Genomic DNA, 16,828 nt, shown 5'->3' on the forward strand with positions numbered 1-16,828 from the left:
GGGTTAAGGAGAAATACGTTTCCGTGTCCACTCCCAACTCCGCAAATGACAATTACAGATGATAGTCATTTACGCAAGCCATTCCGTCATTATGCAACACTTCCTTTAAAAAAAGTAATTGCGGGCGCACCTACATGACGGGGCCACTTGACCAAGGTCATACACGGGCCTCAGTTATAGGGAAATTCGACATACAAGGCGCCTTTAAACTGCGTCATATACTTACAGGAAAACAAACATCCAATCAAATGATTGTATTCGAGAGTGTGCGCGAGGAAGTTCGATCCAGCATTATAAAATGTACGACGACGGCTCAAAATCTCTATTGAATCCATCCACATGGAGTCGGCGGTACTGACAAAGGTGTCTGCAGAACGACCCTTGTTCCTTCGTGATCCACGAATACAAGGATGGTGGTTATCAGGAAACGTTCCTTTTCTGTGCACCCTCCTTCTAAGCTATGTGTACTTCGTCAAAAGCGCGGGGCCACGCTACATGAAGAACCGGAAGCCATTGGACTCTATCAAGCCTTTCATCCTAGTCTACAATCTGGCAATGGTGCTGTCCAATGTTTACTTCCTGATCAACTTCTTGAAGAGGACATACGTGGGAGGTGGTTACAGTTGGTTTTGTCAAGGCATTGACTACTCTGCGAAGGACGACACGACGGTAGAAGTCTTGAATCTCTGTTGGTGGTACCTCTGGGTGAGAGTGGCTGATTTCTTGGACACAGTCTTCTTTGTGCTTCGCAAGAAAGATTCACACGTGTCATTCCTTCACGTGGCCCATCATTGTATAGTCGTTTTCGATGGGTGGTTCGGACTGGCATGCGGTCCGGACGGACAAGTGATCTTGAGCTTGTGTATCAACAGTTTCATTCATGTTGTCATGTACTCCTATTACTTTCTGTCACTTCTGGGTCCCGCGGTACAGAAGCATCTATGGTGGAAGAAGTACCTAACCCAGATGCAAATTACGCAGTTTTTCGTGGTTATGGTTCACACCGCGATCCCACTGTTCAAAGACTGTGGGTATCCACGCGTTCACGTTTATCTTCTGGTGTCGCAAGGCGCATTCTTTATAGTGATGTTCATGAACTTTTATTTGAAGTCCTACAAAAAGAGAGACGAGCGGCTGAAGAAAGCCCAGTAAAATTGTACTAGGGATCAGACAGCGCGGAAAGAAGGTATTTTATTGCACTTCGACGTTACAGGAATCGACTCCGACCAACACCACATTGAGAGAGAAATCCTGCTCACTCGTCGACGTGACATAACAACTGAGAGTCAGCCAATCGGGATAGTATTTTCAACAGCGCTAGCCAATCACGAACGCGCTTTCAGTGGCCGTAGGCATGGAGGCGAACCACCGTCGTCTGCTAGTAATGATTGAAAGTCTCCGCGTACTAAATGGAAAAAACTTTAAAACAAAGCGCAAAACGGTCCCGTACCTTTCTCCAGAATGATTTTCTAGAAAGCGTGTTTCACTTTTTGTCTACACATTCAAGTCTACATGTTCTAAGTTAGGTGCAATTATTTGCGCGTTCTTGATTTCTCAAAACGGCGATTCGCGGCAGTAGCTGCGGAATTAGACTGTGTATGTCCACGTTGCGAAGGAGGGAGAGAAGGTAATAAGCAGGCCTTCTGTATCGAGGTGGCGTTGCTCCGACTTAGACCGCTTGCATGAACATGACGTATTTTGTTTGTGTTGGCACGCTGCTGTTTTTAGATGGAGTCACGGCTCCCCCGCGCGACAATGCTGTGAGAACTGGAATTGGTCTACTCAAATGCTCAACTCAAAATCCTGTGAGTATTGGACGAATCGCTTGAAGAGACCAACTAGAGCCTTGCGCCTGTCGGCATCCTTAGGAAGCAGAAATAAAGCTTCCATTACGGCTTTTCTTTTCTTTTTTTATCGATCAAAAATCACGAACGACACAACCGACACAGCCCGTTCCTTTTGTGCTAGCATCAAGATAACGGCACATTTAGTTCCGCAACCAGAAACTTTAGTGACAAGGAGTAGTTTAGGGTGTTGTTTAGGGTGCCATTGTTTTCGATGTAATCCTACTCCATCTCATCCATGCAGGCACTGTTGTATACATCCATCCATGGCAAACACCGTCTTGCTTTTATCTGTACCGTGCATTGCGTTTATCGTACATTCTGTCCCCAATTGCGTTCGCAACAATGCTGGCTGATGGTGTTGACGATTGCCATAGATCACCATAGGATGATCTCATAGGCTGTTTTGTAACCAGCTTAATTGCAGCTTGTGTGTGTGTATCTGTGTGTGTGTGTGTGTGAGAGAGAGAGAGATTCACTAGTTATACATTATTGTACAAATATGTTTCTTTGAGCCCTCCAGGTGTACATAGTTGTTGAGTGAACACAGGTAATAAATGTTTCCTCAACCCTAACAACATACCATCGTCGTGCATAGATCTCTAGTACAATGACTCCCTGCATGCGTTGAACAACAATAACAATGTACTATTTAGTACAATGAGTGGAGTGTTCGATCTATCGCGGTAATCTGGTGAAGATATATATGGTCTTCATAGTGAGGACTAAAGTTCTACAATAGTTATCAAATACTACAGTGGCCAGGAAGGTGAAGAGTATACTTTTAGGGTAGGGCGTTAGCGAGTTGGATGTGGCCATGGGCCAACCAACCTCGTCCCGACCAACCAATCGAGTGCTGACAGGGCGAAAACTTTGTTGATCTAAAAACGCTGTTATATAGTGTAGTTCTGGAAGGCTCGTAGCACATGCCATGCAGAAGGATGCGTTCCGAATTTCCCAAGCCGACACGGTGACAGCAGCTCGGAAAGTCCACCTGTAGTAACGATAACGCACCTGAGGAGGAGAAGCGAAAAGCCGCATCTGATGAATCAGCGCAACATCCTGACAAGATATATTTTCTGGCATCCGGAGAAAAAGCGTTGGTCTTGCAAGCTGAGATGGAATGTCAGCTGTGAAATATCGCGAGGCCTGGGGTTTCGTTAGACGTCATATGCTATGTTCACATTATACGACGTTGCAAGTCGCAAACGCGGGGAATTCATTCACGGCTTTTACGGCATTCGGGGATCCGTTTGATTACGCTACCCTCCTCCACTTCAAAAACTGATCAGTTTAATTTTTCGACCTATACTTATGCTACGCACGTGTAATATACGTAAAATGTCGTTGTGATAAATCAAGATAACAGTTGCAAACCATGCAGGGTCTTACCCTATAAAAGTCTACCCGCGCCGGCCTGCCAAGCTTGCCTATAGTACTCAATGCAGGTGGCACATTGTGTTGTGTACATATAACGCGAAAGGTGCGATTCCCATAGTATAAGTGACCAAAATGGCGGTGCTGCGAAGGGCAGTGGAGGCGCTGCTCCCCAGAGGACTACGTGTCGCGTGTCACTTATGCAGAGACGTCTACGCGTTATGTTATTTCACTGTCGTAGTCGGGGACGGATGTAGGATTTCTCCGAGGGGAGGGTGGGGTCCGCTATGGACAAGTTCCAGGTGCATGCTGGGATTGGTCCATTGAACCCTATGTTCAAGTATGTAATTAGGGGGGTCCGGACCCCTGGACCCCCCCCCCCCCCCCCGTAGATCCGCGCCTGGTCGTAGTTATGTCGTTATGTTATTTCACTGTGTTTGTACGTAGTAAGCAGACGATACGATACCCCCTTTTCGTTGTCGTCTGCTAATAACGTCGACAATTTCGTTGCTCATTTCGAGAGCAAAATACGCGGAATGAAAGCCGCAGTTACATCCCGCTGGCAGCATATGCGATACGTACGTCGCCGCCTGGGGAGCAGCGTCTCCACTGCTCTTCGCAACACCGCCATCTTGATTGTACGGGAACCGTACGTTTCGCGTTACAACATTGCGCTGCGGTGCACAATAACTTCGAAATTTACCGTGATTCAATGTCCTTATGAGCTTTATATGTAGACAACACAATGTGCTACCTGCATGCGTCTAGTAATTGCTGAGCACGGCATGCCGGAGAGGTAGACTTTTATAGGGTAAGTCGGCTGTGTATTTATTGTATTTTATACATCGACGTGAAAGGCAATGCTCGCTGCGAGCAGCAGACGACATGAATCCACATATGTCTTCACCACGTCCTATACTAGCTTATACCGACCATGTAAAGGTACCCCTTCCCAGCGCCGCGTTTGGAGGCTAGCAGTGGCGCTACTCGTCGGCCCGGTTATTGCTTCCTCAATTTCTACAATACTTTGTACTTCTGCTTACCTTAGTATTTTTCTACAAGCGCTGGATGTCCCAGGCAAGAGGCTTCTTTGTAAAATTGATTACTCTACGCGTTTTCATGAGAGCTGTTGTTGTCGTCTGCTACGGTAGTCTGCTTCTGCGCGTTCAAAATCCAAACTTCCGTTGTCCAATCATGATATACATCTCACGAGCCGTTGTGTAGCGCTCCTAAAGGATCGTGCGGACGGGCTTCTCATAAGGTTGCCGATTATGACATGGTTGTTATAATCTAGTAGGTCGTTCACGCCGTCGTAGGTTCACACAGTCGACACACTTTCTTCATCCTCTTCTCTCAACAGCTGCAATGAGCCGGTCTTCATATTTACGTTTCTCTTCACCTTGCGTTTCATGCACGTGGTTTCGTGTCATACAACATTTAGCGCTGCTTTAGGGCGGCCTTGATTATAATTTAATTTCGTAGGCCAGGTTACGCATCCACCATGTTTGTTGTCCACGCCGCTGCTCTTCCTGCCCAGCATTCTCGCTCGTGGAGCGCGCTGACTGGTCCACACTCGCGACTTTCCCGGTGCTCCCTGCAAAAGTCCCCCTTTCCCCTTTCTTATTGGTTATAGTCGTGACGATAACCACTCGTGTGGCCAACAACGGCAAGCTATCCCCCCCCCCCCCCCCGCAGCAAAACTAGAAGCAATCTGAACTCTCGCGTGGCGGCTTTTGAGACCTTCGCGGCCTCCGCAGGTTTCACGGATTGCTATGTGAACGAGACAAGTTGACCGGCGTCTCCGTCGTTCAGGACTTTCGCGGCGTTGACTGATTTAGTGTGAACGTAACGCAATGCCGACAGAAGCTTCGATAGCCGCAGTGGTCTAGGAGGTCCTCCAAACCACGTGATCTCCAGGAGCCATTCACAGTGTTTCTCGGATCCCAGCGCGGGAGTGGAGTGCGCATACGCAGACCGATCTCCTCTCCTATCCTCCTCACCGTTCTCTCCTCGGTTCGTCGTCTGCTCTCGTTTCTAAACGAATCGTTTACTGTTTCTGTACACCTTTTCCTGCGTCTTTTGACCTCGGTAATTATTTTCATCCGATAATCCTCAGTTTTGTACATGAGGTCTCGTAGTGTTGTCGTAAAACTCTCCAAGGTCGAAAATAATGTTGTTGTTGTTGAGCACTTCGAAAGATGCGACGACGACCCGGCATTATGACACACTGAGCCGATGCTATGTACATAAACTAAAGAGCAATGGGCTACCACATCGCGGAGGAAGCACCGTAGAGTTTACGCTGGCAAAATACGTTCTTTATGATGGACAATATGGGAATTGATATTCTGAGGCAGGAACACACAGAAAGGACAAATACAAACAAAGCCTCAAGTACTCAAGAAATTAATGATGAAAGAAGGAAGTCACTGAAAATGTTAGCCAGCTGTAGGACTCAAACCCACACACAGAAGATGTGGGTTCGAGTGCTACAGCTGGCTAACCTTTTCCCATCCTTAGCCCGTCCGTCGAGGTCCTTCGATTTTGCTATCTACTTTTTTTGTGCGTGAAAGCCACATACTCGTGATGAACATTGGCACAAGTCTCGAACTTCAAATCGGAACAGATGCCGAGAAAAAAATTTAAGTGCACACGACGGTGCCTTATCGGAGCCCACGATGGAGCACTCGCGCCGAAGTTTGAGACAACCCTATGCGCCCTACGTACAAGTGACGGGGACGAAATTTTTTCTACCAGTTCTCTACGTACTGGACTGTAACTGTGTGGCATACGCTGATATCTACTACCGCCCTTTCGCGTGATAAAAAATCGCAAAAGCACCGTAGAGCGCGTTTTTGCGTGAATTTTGTCGCCTTCCTGTCGGTGTCATTTACTCGTTTCTTTAATGTCTTTTTTTCCTCTCGTTATAATTCACTGGCTTGCACTGTGGCATTGAGGAGTGCTCAGTCATCCTCCCAGGTGCATATCGCTCGCTGAGCGACCCCTGGTTTGCAAATTCCGAACAATGCGCAGCTACCCAGAGCTGACGAGTCGCAAACACGGCGAAACACGTGTCCTCTGGTGCTGTCAGATCGTTCCATGAGTATCTGTTTCTCTCCGTGCAGCCATAGAAGCCATCTTAATCTGTAATTTTGAATTTCAATCACGTCTAGTGTCATTTACTTGTTTCTTTAATGGCTTTTCTTCCCTCATTATAACACACTGGCTTGCACTGTGGCATTGAGGAGTGCTCAGTCACCCTCCCAGGTGTATATCGCTCGCTGAGCGACCCCTGGTTTGCAAATTCCGAACGATGCGCAGCTACCCGGGGGCTTAATCGCTTCATCGTCGTTACGGTCGTTACAAGCTAACAGCGCAACAGCGTGTGTTATGAGTGGGCGTTGAAAAAAAGCAGTCCAGTGCAAAATGGAGCAAATAACCAATTTACCGTTGTGCTTGAAACTTGGGGAAATCTGAGAAAGAAACTTATGCTACGGTGAAGCAAGTGTGCAGGGATGATGCCGTGCCCTTGAAGTTAGTGTATGAATGGTTTAAACGTTTTCGAGAAGGGCGAGACTGCGTCGTCGACGTCCTCAGTACGTCAGGAGTTGTTCCTCCTCCACGACACGGTTCCCACTCCATACAGCCATAGTTGTGCATCAGGTGCTGTCCTCGGCTATCCTCGGTAGCTCAATCGGTAGCGTGCGCGCTTGCTGAGCTCAAGATCGCGCGTTCGATCCCGGCCGTGGGCGGTAGCAATGTGGGGGAAATAAACATTGCTTCCAGAACCGTGTATAGGAGATTTTCGGCGCACGTTGTCACGACTGTGTCGCTACCGTCGGCCCCCGACTACTGCAAATCGGCACCGTCATCGTCGGGCACGGGCAAATGTCATCCGGCTTGTACCCGGAAGCCAACAAATCCGGGGAGCACGAGAGCTTGTGGTCCTCTTGTCTGTTCTGGGTCCTCTTCATGTCTGCCAGAGTTTACGCCTTTCATCAAAATCAAGATTCTGGACCTCTTTGTGTCAGGTCCCCCAAGGTCGCCATTTTCCCATGTATTTGTTCGTATCCCGATGCGTGCAATGCCGGAGGCCGCCCTTAGATACCCCATTGTTACCAGACGTTGGCTTGCGTGGATTGTAGCGCGCTAAAGATCCAGTTGAAGCACAATCCAAGCCAGGCCAAGTCACCGAAGGAGAAGTGGACGACTGCAGCGCCTGCGGCGCCTGGTACGACAGGTACGCTATGTGGTGCACGCAGCCGTGCACTAGATCCTTCCGATCGCTCAACACGTTTAAAAACGGGACCAAAAAGTGAAACACGACAGAGAAAGTTGTTATACGCGTTTTATTTGGACATATAAAGACTAGATTCATTCGCAGAAACAACAAAAACATTTTGCCGCTAAACTTAGCGCGCTGAAGTGATCCGGAACGCCAACAGTGGGGTATCTAGTGGCGGCCTTCTTCGTTGCACGCTTTTCCGAGGTGAGTTTGGGGGACCTGCTTTGTGTGTCTTCAATTTGGGGGAAGGAACGCATCAACGTGAAAAGAACCCCAGGTGGTCCAAATTATCCGCAGTCCTACCCTGCGGCACGCGCAACATGTCGCCACACTGTGCAGACAAACCTTACTTGTAACATCACGGTACCACTATTTTGGCCGAAGAGGGGTTTTGTCAGATCCGCAGCTCCAATACTCACCTGATTTGGCTGCACCAGATTTCTTTGTTCCCACGACTGAAATCGCCCTAGAAGGCAACAGATTTGCCGACGCATCTGCCATTCAGCTCCGTTTGACGAGGATGCTGAACACCGTCAGGAAAGACGACTTGCCCTCTGTTTCCAGGACCGCTCTCAACAGTACATTGCCATGGACGGGGACTAGACCGAATGCAGTAAGGCGACTGCCCTGAATAATGCACACGCCTTTTTCTTCTGAAATCATTCACCGGAGGGGTGTGGGTATAGGTATTAAAGCAAAAGAAGAAAAAAACTGGGAGGAAAAGTCAGACAAACGGGTCGTCGGCTTGCTATTCCGCAAAGAAAAAATATAACTAAATACAGGAATAAAATCAATAAAGAAAAAGTTAAATAAACAAAAGAAGAATAAAATAAATTAAAAGAAGAGAAAAGAATTAGGAAATAAAGGATAGACTAACAAACGGTGAAAGAGGGTGATGTAGATTAGAGACAAATATGACTTTAAAAAAAGACTACTAACAAGCGGTGAACGAAGGATGAGATGGATTAGAGAAAACGATGACTTAAAAAAAAAGATGAGGTTAATGCGTTGAGGGTGAGAGTGGGGCACTGAAGAATTCGATGGCACGACTTGGGTTCGCAGGCTGTTCATGAGACCTGCATCGCTCAAGAAAGTAAAAACTGGTTTGATCACAGACCGCTGTGTGGGATGTCGTACTGGGCCGAGCAGAGTGGCCAGAGAAAAGTCTGTGCACCGCAGCTCGAGTAGGCGTCGTCTGAGTGTGGCTCGAGGGTGTTGAATCTGTGACAGCCGAGGAGAAGATGTTGAATATCAGCTTCAACAGCGCAAGTGGGGCATTTGGGCGAGTGGAGAAGGCCCATTTTACAGGCAAGCAGAGATGTCCTGGCAACATTAAGTCGTAGTCGGTGTAGAATGGACGTTTTTCTACGCGAGCAGTGGTGTGTAGCAATGAAATCCATCGCCGGGTCGATAGACCGGAGATGATCGTTCAGTCGAACAGCGTCCTCTTGAAACTGCTGAGTGCCGCTGTGACAGAGTCGGCGCATCTGTAACTGACATGCTGAGGCTGAAAGTGATAGTAAACAGTTATTGAAGGTGACGTCCCCATGTGCCCGACGTGCTAAGGCGTCTCCGCGGGTGTTTCCGTGCAGGCCGATGTGACTGGGTACCCATTGGGAACACAGGCTATGACCCGAAGATAGAAGTCACGTGTATGTTGCGACTATCATGGTGTTTAGGCCGCCGATTGTTCTGGTAGAATAATTTGCCAGAACTTTTAGCGCCGCCTTACTGTTCGCGAACACAGTCCAAGCGCCAGGCGTGGATGCAGCAATGTGGTTCAACGCGGTGAGTATGCCGAAGGGCTTGGACTCAGTAAACGACGTTTCGTAGGGGAGTTTGTGCGGCACTTCAAGGTTTTAATGTGGGATAAAAAAGGCTGCTGTTGATCCGCCTTGAGGCACTGATCCATCAGTGTACACAGGGAGTCGTTGAGAGTAAGCTGAGGTGAGGTGCTCCAGCGTAAGTTGATGGGCAACAACAGGAGGTAGAGTTTTTCTCCAGAAGACCTGGAATGTGGTCCCATACAGGAGGCCTGCGAAGAGTCCATATTGGCGGGGCATTTTAGGAACGCAGTGATGGTGTGGAGGAGAGGCACACTTTCAGGCGGTCAACAGCAACACCATTCAGTAGCAACAGCATTCACCGGCTTTATTGCAAAAGGTTGTATTCTTGAAGCATACGGCCGAAAAAAAAAAACATGTGTGTGAAACCGGCCTTAGTCAGAGGTATGCTCTTGAAAGGATCGAGTATCGTTATTTGATAGTATCGTACCTCAAGTTCAACATACCACATGAAATGCAAAACTCGTTTGTAGAGTCCTGATCATTCCAAATAACGCGTACCTTAAACATTTTACACCCTTTCATTGTACCTAAATCCGTGATGGATTTAACTACAAAGAAAAGCAAACGTTTCTAAAAGGGCTATGGACTCTACCAAACTAGCCCGCCGGTTGTGTCGGCACCGAACGGCCAACAAATTCGATCACGGCTCCCTCGGCTCAGTTCCGCGGTCGGTCGGTTTGTCACTGGTTTTCAACGTGAGCACGCATTTCTTCTTATCTTCACATTTTAGGCTTTATCGCAGAAAGGAAGAAAGGTGCCCGCGTGCTTTGTTGTTGTTGCTCCTCGAGCTGGATGGCGCTTATATGGCGGGCTAGAAGGACTGGTGTGCCAAGCGCCTAATCTAATGCATGGGGAGCGCGTGGTCACGGCCGTGGACAAGATGGCGGCGAAGTGCACGAGCTTTTGCGCTGTCGCTCGCAGCGCGCCACGCGGAAAGGCACATTTTTGTGGGGATCACAAACGCTCTTCTGTTGCGAGCCGACCACGTGCTGTTCCTGCAACACAGATTTGCGCCGGCTGAAAAGTTGTACAGCCCATCTGTGCCAAAAGTCGCGAGCGCTCGCGCAAGGTCTTCTCTCTGGTTGTTTATTTAGTTTTCATGTGCAAATATAGGTCATCCCGGACGTTGAACGATTGCTGCGTAAGGCATTCTGTGAGATAAGACGCACTAAAGCAAATATTCCCTTGCCGCAGTAACAACACTGTGAAACATAAAATTTTTGGGAATGCCCAATATGGGTCGGCATAGCGCTTATCCGCAAGGGAGATTGGATATGGTGAGCTATAGATTGGATAGGAGTGCTTTGTGTGCCTACGCTGTGCGCGTTCGTCGTCATCGTCGTCGTCACAGGCAGAAATAAACTGAATTGCACCACATTGTAGAAAACAAGGCGGTCAAACGAATGATGCCCAGAAGTATATTGCCCGGTCCCACATTGCCTGTCAAGCATTTAGGCAATATTACCAACACGCGCAAGTTAGTCACTTTTTCTCGCTGCTTCTAGACTGCTCTCCGTACCTCCGCATGTACCTCCGCGTTGGCGTCTGATTGGGTGCTACAGTTCTTCAAATGGCGTAAGAATGAATAGATGGCGGTACGTCTACTCGCCCATATCCGAAAAAAGTGCGTTTTTGTATTCACGCCGCACCCGTTATCGAGGAGAAGCATTGAACAAGATCTTGTAAATATAATTACGAAGCGTAGAAGAACAATAACTCACCTATTACACCCGTACCTAAATAGCTGCAGATAGGAGTTCTTACCTCTTTTTTTGGTAAAAGACTGGTGTGTTCAAATACTACAGCTGCTTTCAATGTTCTCACTGAGTGGGTAAGCTATCTGACAAGCGAACACAACAAGTGAACCTCTCCTTAAATGACTTGCAGAATGTGCAATGTAGAATGCGTATACCTGCTCCTGTGATATGCGCAATTGATGCTGAAGTATGTACAAATAAATAAATAAACTTTCAATTGGAGCTAAAATGTGGTTGAAAGCAGGACGTCCAACTGCAATCAATTTGATTTGATGCACTGCGCATGTTTCAATGGTTCCTGTCAGCATCAAATTAACTCGCAACATATTTTACAGGTTGTTCAATAAGCAAGACAAGGAAGGCGCTGTGGACGAGGGTGATCTCTGCGCCATGCTCAACCTGGAGTCCATAGTGAATACTCACAAGTGTCCAACAAAAGTGGTGAGCTTTAAATGGCACTGAGAGGTAGAGTTCTAACGGGTCAGCAACTCAGTACAAATGAGGGAGGAAAGGTGCAAGAAAACTTGTTTCTGGCACTTAGCTTATGTCCCTTACTTCTTCAGGGTGTCCAAGTAAACCACGTGATCGGGCTCTCGTCTAAGCATGGAGAAATATCTACCTTATCTTGAAGGACCGTGTGCTGAGAACTGCACTAATAAGATACCTGCTAGCTGAGCTATCCACATTCACACGAGCTTACGCTAAGCGAATAAATGGACATGAGCACCGTCTTCAAAAGGCAATATGCATAGCAGAAGCAGAGTGAAAGCTCAATCATTTGCGTTTCGTTTGTCGAGGCAGTTCTGATGACTTATTATTCACTTAATTTGGGAGCACTCAATATGTTCTCTCTTGTAAGCAAGGTTCCAATCAGACGGTTACACGATGTACTGCTTCCGACACACTTGTCTGTAATCTTCAACGCGTGGCGGAATGATCCCCTGTCGGTGGTGGTGCGCACGACAAATCTCCACCATGTCCCAAATCGATTCTGAGGGGAGGCCATCTGACAGTACAGACAGTACGGGCACTACAGGCAGGCAACGCCCGCGATTACATCTCCCGACTGGAGGCCTTGTAGGAGGAGTGGGACTGCAGCGCCTCTCGCAGGGAAACGATTTGGGCATAGCTCCTTGATACCACGGGTGATCGCGTGGTACCACCGACAGGGAACTGTTTAGTGACGAACTGGAGAGTACAGACAAGTGTGTCGCAAGTAGTACATTGTGAACATTGCCTTTCAGTGGGAACGTAACGAAGTCAGTGCATGAAACAAGTCCGTGTTTCATGAACTAGTGCGTAGGTTTTCATCTCTAGCTTCATGGTAGATGTGCACACAGCTACCTGTGAAGTCCGCGCCAGGACGCGCGACCTCGACAGCTTTATGTCGACAGGCAACGAGCTCGGTGAATGAACACACTACAACACCACCCTCTTGTGCATGGAATGCTGTGCGGACGGCAATTGCGCTGATCACATCAGAACCGCCATTAAGCACACGGAATCACATTTCGACATAGTTACATCATGCGGATATGCACACTTCATTGTTATGACAGGACCTGGAGAGGATTTACAGCGACCTCGCAGTCCCCTGGAGTGTTCAGTAGGGGAAAACAGTTGTGTACAGTACACACAGCAGTAGTACAGTTGTGTAAAGTAGTGCAGAAAAAGACAAAAAAAATGAGATGGTGCTTCACCACAAATGGTGTGTGTCGTTATTTAGAAAATTACCTATACCAACACACATAAACGACGTACTTGCTCCAACTAATTGTCGTAGTATTTGGTTTTCCGTATAGAGCAAGGAACGCATGGCTTTTAGTCCTCCGTATCTTTGTAACTGGATTCCACTCAGGATGACCAAACACACAATGACCAGAAACTTGGCTGACTCCGATTACTATTTGTGCGGGTACTCTGAGAGGAGGTTGATTTCGATATGCTCAAGGCGAGCGCTTCACTGGCCTATCCCTTGCACTAATGGAAGAACGTTCGCATGCTTGGTCTTCGCAGTCTAGTTCCACGGACCGTCGCTTTTTCTGTAAGCATGGCATCGTTGGTTACAGCTCCTCTAGCTCTCACACCATTCAACCATGTCAGCAGTGCCTTCTCCGAGGATGCGTAGTCTGGTGCCTTGCACGAACAGTACTCGGTTCGTCAAGAGGAACACCTATAGCCGCTTATCCTAATTTTTAAGCACTGTTGCAGATCTTCCTCTCTCTGAAGAAAAGACCTACCTGTACTACTCGGCGAGATTTTGATTTGTAGAAGGATTCTTTTTGAATCGGTACACTGGCACAAATGATTCGAGCCCTGTTCGCGCGAAGCCTTCGGGTATGTCTCGGGGTCCCGCGAGGCGCTGAAACCCGCCTAGTAGTGGCTGAGGCCAGGGACATCCCCATTGAGGTTCTCCGTACTCGGGAAACTGCACGCCACTATCTGCGTCTACGTGCCCATCATAACCGTCGCTCTCTGATTCGCAAGCTTCACGCTAGACGGAACGCGACGGTTCATGCTGCTATGACATCATTCAGACCTCATATCCCCAAATTCATAGTCGACCCGACGGCACCCAAAGTGCCTCCATGGACGTTGCCATTGCCGCTTGTCACTGTCTCCATCCCCGGCCTCAAGAACAACAAAAAGAGCTATCCTGATGTTCTCCTTAGGCAACTTACCCTTGACTTCATAGAGGCTCAATATTGCAACGGTACCGCTGTATACACGGATGGATCGTTCTCCAGGGACACTTCATTTTCAGCCTTTGTCATTCCATCAGAGTCCGTTACACGTGGGTGTCGTCTGTCTCACCGTAGCTCATCGATATCCGATGAACTTTATGCTATCTTGTTGTTCTTGACATATGCGGAAGACTGTGAACCGCGGAACTGGGTAATCTATACCGACTCCAATGCAGCTTTCCTGTGTATTAAAAACATGGGCATCCGCGGTTCCCTTTCCTCAGTGGTGACAGATATCCTGTGCGCCCTGAAGTCCCTTCAAGATCGCTCCCACTCCGTTGCCTTTCAGTGGGTTCCTAGGCATTGCGGAATAAATGGGAACCACGAGGCCGACGCTGCCGCTGCCGCTGCACATCAACAACGGCCTTCTGTGCCCATTATACTCTCGAGAGGAGACAAAAGATCCCTCCCCTTCCGATTCCTGGCCTTCCCTACTGTGGCAACACGACATTCCAACTAGGTCATCTTTGGGAAGTGTAGACCCAACGCTGTCATACCGGCTGCCTGCAAAGCTTCCCCGTCCCCCGAAGTCGCTCATCCACAGGCTACGTCTGAATGTGGCCTTCACTCCGTTCTATCGCTACCAGCTAGGATGTGAGGCTAGCCCTATGTGCAACGAGTGTGGTGTACTTGCCAACGTAGAACACATACTCCTCCGCTGTCGGAGCTATATCAACGAGAGGCGTACAGTGCAGTCACAGCTTGCCACCCTTGGCTGCTGCCCCTTCAACTTGTCGAGCATCCTCCTTGGGACACCGCGGCCCACTCCAGGGCGGCTTTACGTCGTGTAGTTGGCTTTTTTGAGGCGGCAGGCCTAAAGGGCTCATTGTGACCCCAACAGTGCTCTTGGACATTCCCACAATCACGATTACGATCGCCATCGCCGCTCCGATAATTCCCGTCATTCCCGTCATCTCTCGTCGTCATCGCTCATCATCGTCATCACTCATCATTGTCACCACTGATATCAGACCCCCTAGCTACGGGCGTTCCACCCCTAGAGTGGAAAACCTCCCCACTTCATCATTAGAATATATCTGTTGTTGTTGTTTTGAATCGTACCCATATATCCGCTTCTTGATTACTACGTTCAGCTCCGCCCGCTTGCACTTCGCTCCATGCATGGTCCTGTCCTGTACGACCGCATGCAGGTCAGTATGACCAGGCGATCAAGGGCACTGCTCCTTTAAGCGTACTTGCCAGTGCCATAGGACCACATGCGTCATCCTGGAACTGGGAATGCAGCTTTGATATGCGCCACCCGAAATCACAGATCACTTGTATAGGCAGGGATCAGAACCGTTTCTTCTTCTTCAGTTCTCGGTTCTCTTCAGTTCGATTCCTTTTCACCTTCAGGCATATTAGTTAGGTTCGGGTTCACTTTTGCAGCAGCCCAACATATCAGGAAACATATCAGGCGGTTCAGGAAAGTGAATTTTGAGCTGATTGCCATGGGTTAAAATCAAGCACATCCTTACGACTCTAAAATAACACAAAAGTGCATTTGTTGTTGTTGCCGACACAGCAGTGATTCATAGGAACACTCGGCAATTCGGTAGCAACGTTTCGGTAACATACTGTACTCTCCATGTTCACTCATCGTATACACCCTGTTACATTCTGCTCAGGGACTGGCCGTTATCTTCACAGCCCACAATGAAAACTTGGGGTTGCTGGGCGACAAAAACGCGTACAAGGAAGCCTACAACTGCCAAAAGGAAGAAGAAACAATAAAACACGACTAGTGGCGTTTCTTGTCCTTTCTGACCACATATGTATATTCATATCGTTCAGGAAGGCGCCGTTTGGTCCAACGGGGCTGAGTCAATCCAACACTGAGCGTGCGCGCTGTTTAATGTTAGATGGCATAATTATACATTTAGCATCCGAAGTACCGGATGAACCATCGGTGTTACTTCAGCTGGTGAAATCAAGCACCGCCGTACCTCAAACCCAACACAACTGAGTGAAGCAACGAGGAGGAAGGACATTCGCGACTCCAGCGAAGCCGTAGCCACCTAGTGGTGGAAGTGGCAACCCTCGAGTCCAGGTTCGGCGTGCGCCACCTATAGTTCGCTGGAGTCGCGAATACGAAATACCTGTTCAATTTTGCTGTGTTGCTCAGTTTCGCTTTCGAATTTGTTTGGCTACGCGGCTCAGTCCGATGTGTAATGGCGAATTCACGAAATGGTCATTTCGTGGCAACTTAATTTTTGCCAGATCCCGAGCAGTCATGTTCGCTTGGTCAAATCGAAGCAATCTCGCATGTTCGCGTGGCGCTTTCCGAGCGCCTAAATTTGCAGGCTGGTACATTTCTCGCCCGGTCTCAAAATGGCCGAGCAGCGGGTTTCCTAAGTACGACGGGTGTCCAAGTCAAACCGTGACTTTTTATTTTTCGCAAAAGTAAAATGAAGTTACAGGCGAGAAATTAGTTTTATTTTTCAACGTAATCTCCAGCTGCACTAATGCACTTGTCCCAGCGTTTCACGAGGGCTTGGATGCCAGCAGCGTAGAAATCCTTACCGGCGCGTAGCAGCCATGATCGGACCGCATTCTTAACCTCGTCGTCACAGCTGAAGTGGCGGCTCCCAAGGAACGCCTTCAGTGGACCGAAGAGATGGAAATCTCTGGGGGCGAGGTCTGGACTGTAAGGATGATGTGGCAGCACCTCCCAGTCAAGTTCCTGTAATGTGCGCGTCGTGAGATGCGCTGTATGAGGGCGTCCATTGTCCTGTAGGAGGAGGACTCCTTTGGTGATGAGGCCCGGCCGCTTTTGCTTCAGCGCCTTATGCACATCCCTGAGAACCTGGCAGTAATATTCACTATTGGTGGTGGTACCACTGGGCAGAAAATCAACATGAACAATGCCAGCCTTGTCCTAGAAAAACCGTGGCCATGACCTTACCCGCAGACGGGGTGCTTCGGAACTTCTTGGAAGCTGGCGAGCCCGGATGCTTCCACTGTTTTGATGCGC

At 48.5% G+C, this 16,828-nt stretch overlaps 2 protein-coding genes across 2 annotated transcripts in view; both read left to right on the forward strand.

Moving 5' to 3' along the window:
- LOC135390142 (ADP-ribosylation factor-like protein 13B) overlaps nucleotides 1-16,828 on the forward strand; it is a 288,978-nt gene that overhangs the window by 229,997 nt on the left and 42,153 nt on the right. Inside the window, exon 4 of the mRNA XM_064620132.1 lies at nucleotides 11,446-11,551. Coding sequence (XP_064476202.1) covers nucleotides 11,446-11,551 — 106 coding nt within the window. The remainder of the gene's footprint in view (nucleotides 1-11,445; nucleotides 11,552-16,828) is intronic.
- Nucleotides 340-2,424, forward strand: LOC135387655 (very long chain fatty acid elongase 7-like). The gene has a single exon (XM_064616763.1). The coding sequence runs from the start codon at nucleotides 340-342 to the stop codon at nucleotides 1,150-1,152; it is 813 nt and encodes a 270-aa protein (XP_064472833.1). The 3' UTR covers nucleotides 1,153-2,424.

Source organism: Ornithodoros turicata, chromosome 3 (assembly GCF_037126465.1).
Source record: "Ornithodoros turicata isolate Travis chromosome 3, ASM3712646v1, whole genome shotgun sequence".
NCBI classification, from domain to species: Eukaryota; Metazoa; Arthropoda; class Arachnida; order Ixodida; family Argasidae; genus Ornithodoros; species Ornithodoros turicata.

Coding starts and splice junctions, on each gene's coding strand:
- LOC135387655 (XM_064616763.1), top strand. CDS start 340: ATGGAGTCGGCGGTACTGACAAAGGTGTCTGCAGAACGACCCTTGTTC.